Below are 9456 nucleotides of genomic sequence, written 5' to 3'. Positions count from 1 at the left end.
TTCAACTAGAACAATTCTCCAATTAACATTGATCAATCAACCAATCTCTGTGGGATTCGACCTTACTCAATAGTGAGTTTTTACTTGACGACAATCCGGTGCACTTGCCGTTGGAAATTTGTTGAGAGACAGATTTTTGTGCATCAAGTTTATGGCGCTGTTGCCGGGGATTGTTTTTGTATTGACAATTATTAAATTGGAGGATAACTAGATTGAGCAATTTTTCTTTTCTTTTGTTCTTTACAGTTATTTCTTTTTGCACTTTCAGTTACTTTTCTTTGTTCTTTTACTTTCCAGCTCAACTAATTCACTAACTCACTAACTGTTTGATTAATTGCTCTATTCACATTTTTCATTAACTGTGAATTCTCCACTTGCTGGTTGCCTGTGTTTGCTAAGTGCATGACAGGTAGAAGAGGAGCTTAAACCTCTTTTGATAGTGAACCTGAGAGGACCTTCCTTAGATTAAGGAGGGAAGCAAGAGGCAAGGGAGTAGTTGGAGAAGAAGAGTTGGAAGAAGATCTAAATCTTGCTATAGAGGAAGAGGTACATAACTATGCTGGAGAAGGTGTAGCTAATCATGCTCCACAAGAAAGAAGAGTGCTAGGGTCCTACATCAATCCCAATCCTGAAAATTGTGAGAGCAGCATTCTCAAACCAACAATTCATGCCAACAACTTCGAATTGAAGCCACAACTCATTACTCTCGTCTAAAACAATTGTTCTTTCAGAGAAAGTGCCCAAGAGGACCCTAAGCAACACTTGACCACATTCCTAAGAATTTGTGATACTGTGAAGTCCAATGGTGTACATCCTGACAGCTATAGATTGCTCTTGTTCCCATTCTCTCTCAGGGACAAGGCATCTAAGTGGCTAGAGTCATTTCCTAAAGAAGGCCTCACAACTTGGGAAGATGTGGTAAACAAATTCTTGGCAAGGTTCTACCCTCCACAAACAGTCAATAGGATGAGAGCAGAGGTCCAGACATTCAGACAACAAGATGGGGAGACCTTGTATGAAGCATGGGAAAGGTATAAAGACTTGAAAAGGAAGTGTCCCCCGGATATATTTAACGAGTGAGAGCAACTGCATATCTTCTATGAAGGGCTGTCATATGAGTCGAAAAAGGCTCTAGATCATTCTTCTGGAGGCTCCCTCAACAAGAAGAAGACCATTGAAGAAGCTATTGATGTCATTGAGACAGTGGCCAATAATGAGTATTTCTATGCATCTGAAAGAAGCAACAATAGAGGGGTGATAGAGTTAAACAACATGGACGAAATTATGGCTCAGAACAAGATGATTGCTAAGCAACTAACTAATCTAACCAAGCAGATGGAGAAGAACCAAGTTACATCAATCAACACTCAATCATTAACATCCCAAGAGGAGTTCAATACAGAAGAAGGAGGAGATTGGGAGCAAGCTAATTACATTGGGAATTCATCAAGAAAACCTATAATCTTGGTTGGAAGAACCACCCAAACTTTGGGTGGGGAAATCAGCAAAACCAGAGCCAAGATCAAAGACCTCATAACTCCAATCACTACGACAACTCAACTTACCAACAACCCAGCCAAAGACCATTCCAAACCTCACAAAACACTTACTCCCAGCCTCTATATCAAGCATCAAATGGCCACTCTCAACAACCCAATTCCAATCTACCATCACCACATGATGATAGAATGTCCAGGATTGAGGCCACGCTTGTAGATCTTTGCACGGAATCCAAGGATATGAAGAATTTCAAGGAGGAAGTGATATCCAACATGCAGAACCAGGAGGCCGCCATCAGGAAGCTTGAGACACAAGTAGACTACTTATCAAAGCAAATTTCAACCCCCAATCCTCACAGGGGTACCATGGCAAACCAAAAGGAGGAGTGCAAGGAAATTACACTCCAAAGTGGAATGGAATTGAAAGACACCTCAAAGAAAACTCAAGAGAAGAACGCGGCAGGAGATCTAAGTGACAAAGAAGAGGTACAGACACATGCTCCCAATCCACCAGAAGAAAAGGAAGTCTTAAGGCCATATGTCCCTAAAGCTCTTTACCCTTAGTGATTAATGAAGAGTTCAAAAGACAACTAATTTTTCCAGGTTCTTGGAAATTTTCAAGAGACTTCAGATTAACATTCCCTTTCCTGAAGCATTAGAGCAAATGCCACTCTATGCTAAGTTTCTGAAAGAATTAATGACCAAGAAGAGAAGTTGGAGGAATGATGAAACTGTGGTGTTAACTGAGAAATGTAGTGCCATCATTCAGCACAAACTGCCTCAAAAATTAAAGGACCCAGGAAGCTTCCAAATTCCTTGCATCATAGGGGAAATCACAGTTGAAAAAGCCTTATGTGATTTGGGAGCTAGTGCAAATTTGATGTCCTTAGCAGTGCTGAAAAGAATGAAGATTGAGGAAGCCAAACCAACAAGAATGGCTCTCTAACTAGCAGACCGATTATTCAAATTCCCTTATGGAATAGTAAAGGATTTGTTGGTAAAGGTAGGAGACTTCATCTTCCCGGCTGACTTTGTGGTGTTGGATTTGGAGGAAGAAGCCCAAGCTTCAATCATTTTGAGAAGGCCATTTTTAGCCACTGCTGGAGCCATTATTGACGTTTAGGCTACATGATGAGAAAATGGTGTTTAATGTGTTCAAGGCCATGAGCACCCACAGGAATCACTAGAAGAGTGTATGAGGTTGGATGCAGTGGAAATTGTGGTGTAAGAAAACTTTGATGAAGAACTTAAAGAGGTGACAGAAGAGGATTCCACATTAAACATGGAGGTTGCCGAAGTCCATTCAGCTGAAATGCTCAGCCCAATCACATCAGAGGAAAAGAAAGAAAAGGAAGAAGCACCCAAACTTGAACTGAAAGCATTGCCCCCCACTCTCAAGTATGCATACTTGGGAAGTGATGAAAGTTACCCAATAATCATTAATTCTGCCCTTAGTCAAGAGCAGGAAGAGGAGTTAATCAAGGTGTTACAAAAGCACTATGGTACCATTGGATGGACCCTTGCTGATTTAAAAAGGATAAGTTTATCCATATGCATGCATAAGATCCTGTTGGAAGAAGATACAAAACCTTCCATTCAAGCCCAAAGAAGATTGAATCCAGTCATGAAAGAGGTGGTGCAAAAGGAGGTTATGAAGCTTTGGCAAGCAGGGGTGATCTACTCAATTTCAGATAGCCCATAGGTGAACCCTATCCAAGTGGTTCCCAAGAAGGGAGGCATCACTGTAATGCCCAATGAAAGGAACGAGCTCATCCCTACAAAAACTGTCCCGGGATGGAGGATGTGCATTACCTATAGAAAACTTAATGAAGCTACAAGAAAAGATCACTTTCCACTCCCTTTCATAGACCAGATGCTAGAAAGGCTTGCAGGACATGCATATTATTGCTTCTTGGATGGCTACTCAGGATACAATCAAATAGTAGTTGATCCAAGAGATCAGGAGAAAACATCCTTCACTTGTCCATATGGAGTATTTGCTTACAGACGTATGCCATTTGGATTGTGCAATGCACCAGCAACTTTCCAAAGATGCATGTTGTCTATCTTTTTAGACATGATTGAAAAATTCATTGAAGTCTTTATGGACAACTTTTCAGTATTTGGAGATTCCTTCCCTAATTGCCTACACCACCTTGCCTTGGTGCTAAAGAGATGCTAAGAGACCAATTTGGTTTTGAACTGGGAGAAGTGCCATTTTATGGTGACAGAGGGAATAGTCCTTGGTCACAAAGTCTCTAACAAAGGCATTGAGGTGGACAAAGCTAAAGTGGAATTAATTGAGAGATTACTGATGAGCGGATAATTTATACGCTTTTTGGCATTGTTTATAGTTTGTTTTTAGTATATTTTAGTTAGTTTTTATTATATTTTTATTAGTTTTTAAATAAAAATCACATTTATGGACTTTACTATGAGTTTGTGTGTTCTTCTGTGATTTCAGGTATTTTCTGGCTGAAATTGAGGGACCTGAGCAAAAATCTTATTCAGGGGCTGAAAAGGACTGCAGATGCTGTTGGATTCTGACCTCGCTGCACTCGAAGTAGATTTTCTGGAGCTACAGAAGCCCATTTGGATCGCTCTCAATTGCGTTGGAAATTAGACATCCTGGGCTTTCCAGCAATATATAATAGTCCATACTTTGCCAAGATTTGATGACCCAAACCGGCGTTCCAAGTCAGCATAGAAATTCTGGCGTCAAAACGCTAGAACTGGCATAAAAGCTGGAGTTAAACGCCCAAACAGGCACAAAAGCTGGCATTTAACTCCAAGAAAAGTCTCTACACATGAAAGCTTCAATGCTCAGCCCAAGCACATACCAAGTGGGCCCGGAAGAAGATTTCTGCATTAATTACTTATTTCTGTAACCCTAGGCTACTACTTTTCTATAAATAGGACCTTTTGCTATTGTATTTTCATACTTTCATATACTTTCATAGACTTTGATAGACCTTTTCATGTTTGGGGGCTGGCCTCATGGCCATGCCTGAACCTTGTTCTTATGTATTTTCAACGGTGGAGTTTCTACACACCATAGATTAAGGTGTGGAGCTCTGTTGTTCTACACGAATTAATGCAAAGTATTACTGTCTTTCTATTCAATTCATGCCTATTTCTGTTCTAAGATATCCATTCGCTCTTCAACATGATGAATGTGATGATCTGTGACACTCATCATCATTCTCACCTATGAACGCGTGCCTGATAACCACTTCATTTCTACATGCAATCATGCTTGAATGTGTATCTCTTGGGTTTCTAATCTGAGATTAGAACCTTCGTGGTATAGGCTAGAATTATTGGCGGCCATTCCTGAGGTCCGAAGAGTCTAAACCTTGTCTGTGGTATTCCGAGTAGGATCTGGGAAGTGATGACTGTGATGAGCTTCAAACTCGCGAGTTTTGGGCGTGTGACAGACGCAAAAGGATCAATGGATCCTATTCCAACATGATCGAGAACCGACAGATGATTAGCCGTGCGGTGACAGCGCATTTGGAACATTTTCACTGAGAGGACAGGAAGTAGCCATTGACAACGGTGATGCCCAACATAAAGCTTGATATGGAAGGGAGTATGAATGATTGGAAAAAGGCAATAGGAAAGCAAAGGTTCAGAAGGAACAAAGCATCTTCATACGCTTATCTGAAATTCCTACCAATGAATTACATAAGTATCTCTATCTTTATTTTATGTTTTATTCATATTTTAATTATCATTTCTCTATAACCATTTGAATCTGCCTGACTGAGATTTACAAGATGACTATAGCTTACTTCAAGCTGACAGTCTCCGTGGGATCGACCCTTACTCACGTAAGGTTTATTACTTGGACGACCCAATGCACTTGCTGGTTAGTTGTGTGGAGTTGTGATAAAGAGTTGAGATTACAATTGTGCATACCAAGTTGTTGGCACCATTGATGATCACAATTTCATGCACCAAGTTTTTTGTGTCGTTGCCGGGGAAAGGAACGAACAATAGTTTCGCATTTGTTTCCGGCATCAAAAGTGCCAAGTTTTTGGTTCGGCAACAACACCAAGTTTTTGGCGTCGTTGCCGGGGATTGTTCGACTTTGGACAACTGATGGTTCATCTTGTTGCTTAGATTAGGTAATTTTATTTTATGTTTAAGCTTTTTACTTTTTATTTTCGAAAAAAATTTCAGAAATACAAAAAAAAAATTTCTACTTTGTTCCTCAGAGTTTTTAAGAATGAATTCTAGAGTTTCACGATGATTTGTTGAAGTCTGTCTGGCTGTGAAGCCATGTCTAATCTTTTGGACAGAGGTTACAACTTATCATCACAAGAGCTTGTTGATTTCTATCGATTTTGCTGTTGAGAGTAATGATCTGCTGAAGCTTGGCTGGCCATTGGCCATGTCTAGTGTTTTGGACCGAAGCTTTCATTGAAGGCTTGGCTAGCTAGTAAGCCATGTCTAATTCCTGGACCGGAGTTTTAGACTAACATTGCATGATTTATAGTCCTTAGTATACAAACTTCTGAGTTTGGTGTCTTGCATGCCTTATTTATTTGATCTTAGTTGTATTTTTTATTGTTTCTCATCATTAAAAATTCAAAAAATTTTTTTAAATTGTGTCTTTTCAAGTCAATCATACAGAGAATTGAAGATTCAGAACATTTAGCAGAGGAATTACAAAGAAAACTGGCGTTTAAACGCCAGCCAGGGTACCTGGCTGGGCGTTAAACGCCCAAAAAGGTAGCATTTTGGGCGTTAAATGCCATAATGGATGCCATTCTGGGCGTTTAACGCCAGGAGGACACTAGAGGGAAGATTTTGTTTTTAATTCAAATCTTTTTCAAATTTTCATAATTTTTCAAAATCAAATTTTTTTCAAATCATATCTTTTCAATCATATCTTTTCAAAATCAATTTCTTTTCAATTTTTTTTGTTTATTACTATTTTCGAAAATCCTTGCTACAATTAGTAATTTTCAAGTTATTACTTGCCTATTAAAAAAGGATCAAAAGTTTTAATTCTAGAATCATATCTTCTAATTTCTTGTTAGTCAAGTAATCAACTTTAATTTTAAAACTTTCTTTTTATAATTTAATTTTCAATCATATCTTCTCAATCATATCTTCTCAATCATGTCTTTTCAATCACATCTTTTTCAAAATTAATTTATCTTTTTGATTTCTAATTCCAAAATCTTTTTCAAAAATCACTTAATTTCTTTCCCAATCTTAGTTTTTGAAAATCATTTACCAAATTTTCAAAAATTCTCTTAATTATTTCAAAATATTTTCACTTTAATTTCGAATATTCTTCTCCTCTTCTCACATCCTTCTATTTATGGACTAACACTCCTCCTCAATGTATAATTCGAACTCTATCCCTCTTGATAAGTTCAAATTCTCTCTTTTCATATGAGCAGGAGCAAGGACAAAGACATTCTTGTTGAGGCTGATCTTGAACCTGGAAGGACCTTGAAGAGAAAACTAAGAGAAGCTAAAGTATAACTCTCTGTAGAGGACCTAACAAAGCTTTTCAAACAAGAAGAAGCCATGGCAGCCGAAAACAACAATGCCAACAATGCAAGGAAGGTGCTTGGTGACTTTACTGCACTTACTCCTGACTTCTATGGGAGAAGCATCTCAATCCCTGCCAAGATACAAGCAATTGATCAGAAGGTGTCCTTCTGACATGCTTTCAGAATGGAGCATCATAGGTATCTTCTATGATGGTCTGTTTGAACTGTCCAAGATATCATTGGACTCTTCATCTGAAGAAGACGCCTGCAGAAGCTCAGGAACTCATTGAAATGGTTACAAATAACCAATTCATGTACACTTCTGAAAGGAATCCTGTGAATAATGGGACAAGTCAGAAGAAAGGAGTTCTTGAAGTTGATACTCTGAATGTCATATTGGCTCAGAATAAAATATTGACTCAGCAAGTTAATATGATTTCTCAGAGTCTGTCTGGAATGCAAGCAGTAACAGGCAGTACCAAAGAAGCTTCATCTGAAGAAGAAGCTTATGATCCTGAGAACCAGCAATGGAAGAGGTGAATTACATGGGAGAATCCTATGGAAACACCTATAATCCTTCATGGAGAAATCATCCAAACCTCTCATGGAAGGATCAACATAGGCCTCAACAAGGCTTCAACAACAATAATGGTGGAAGAAATAGGTTTAGCAGTAGCAAGCCTTTTCCATCATCTTCTCAGCAACAGATAGAGAATTCTAAGCAGAACCACTCTGACTTAGCAACCAAAGTCTCTGATCTAATTAACACCACTCAAAGTTTCATGACTGAAATAAGATCCTCCATTAGAAATTTGGAGGCACAAGCGAGTCAGCTGAGCAAGAAAGTTACTGAACTCCCTCCTAGTACTCTCCCAAGAAATACAGAAGAGAATCCAAAAAGAGAGTGCAAGGCTATCAACATGACCCACACGGCCGAACTTGGAGAGGAGGAAGAGGCAATGATCTCCACTGAGGAAGACCTCAATGGACGTCCACTGGTCTCCAAGGAGTTCCCTAATGAGGAACCATGGGAATCTAAGGCTCACACTGAGACCATAGAGATTCTATTGAACCTACTTCTGCCATTCATGAGCTCTGATGAGTATTCTTCCTCTGAAGAAGATGGAGATGTTACTGAAGAGCAAGTTGCTAAGTACCTTGGAGCAATCATGAAGCTAAATGCCAAGCTATTTGGTAATGAGACTTGGGAGGATGAACCCCCCTTGCTCACCAAAGAACTGGATGACTTGACTAGGCAGAAATTACTTCTAAAGAGACAGGATCCTAGAAAGTTCTCAATACCTTGCACCATAGGCACCATGACCTTTGAAAAGGCTCTGTGTGACCAAGGGTCAAGCATAAACCTCATGCCTCTCTCTATAATGGAGAAGCTAGGGATCCTTGAGGTACAAGCTGCAAGAATCTCACTAGAGATGGCAGACAATTCAAGGAAACAGGCTTATGGACTTGTAGAGGATGTCTTGGTAAAGGTTGAAGACCACTACATCCCTGCTGATTTCATAGTCCTAGACACTGGGAAGTGTATGGATGAATCCATCATTCTTGGCAGACCCTTCCTAGCCACAGTAAAAGATGTGATTAATGTTGACAGAGGAGAATTGGTCCTTCAAGTGAATGAGGACTCCCTTGTGTTTAAAGCTCAAGGATCTCCCTCTGTAACCATGGAGAGGAAGCATGAAAAGCTTCTCTCAATGCAGAGTCAAACAAAATCCCCACATTCAAACTCTAAGTTTGGTGTTGGGAGGCCACAACCAAACTCTAAGTTTGGGGTTGAGAGGCCATCATCATGCTCTGAGTACTTGTGAGGCTTCATGAGAGCCCACTGTCAAGCTACTGACATTAAAGAAGCGCTTGTTGGGAGGCAACCCAATTTTACTTATCTATGTTAAATTTCTATTTCCCATTGTTATTTTATGTTTTCTGTAGGTTGATGATCATGTGAAGTCACAAAAACAATTGAAAAAGTAAAAACAAACTGAAAAATAGAAAGCAAAACAGCACACCCTGGAGGAGAAGCTTACTGGCGTTTAACGCCAGAAATGGGCACCAGACTGGCGTTTAACGCCAGAAAAGGGCAAGAAGCTGGCGTTAAACGCCAGAAATGGGTAGCAACCTGGCGTTTAATGCCAGGATTGGCAGCAAAGGGCGTTTTGCAAGCCTAATTGGTGCAGGGATGAGAAATCCTTGACACCTCAGGATCTGCGGACCCCACAGGATCCCCACCAACCTCAATTCACTCTCTCTCTTCTTCACACCTTTTCATAATACTCTTCCCCAAATACCCTTCACCAATCACCTCAATACCTCTTCCCCAAAAACCCCTCACCTATCAAATCCTACCCTCTTCTCTATAAACTCTTCACCAATCCACATCCATCCATCATAAAACCCCACCTACCTCACCATTCAAATTCAAACCACTT

General features: G+C 39.8%; 1 protein-coding gene across 1 annotated transcript; it reads left to right on the top strand.

The window, feature by feature from the left end:
* LOC107636501 lies at window positions 1740-2445 on the top strand. Its single transcript, XM_016340004.1, has 2 exons — window positions 1740-1985; window positions 2122-2445. Exons 1-2 carry the CDS (start codon window positions 1740-1742, stop codon window positions 2443-2445), a joined length of 570 nt encoding a protein of 189 aa, XP_016195490.1.

The sequence above is a fragment of the Arachis ipaensis genome, chromosome B04 (assembly GCF_000816755.2).
Source record: "Arachis ipaensis cultivar K30076 chromosome B04, Araip1.1, whole genome shotgun sequence".
In the NCBI taxonomy this organism is placed as follows: Eukaryota; Viridiplantae; Streptophyta; class Magnoliopsida; order Fabales; family Fabaceae; genus Arachis; species Arachis ipaensis.
This window is presented reverse-complemented; position numbering and strand designations above follow the sequence as displayed.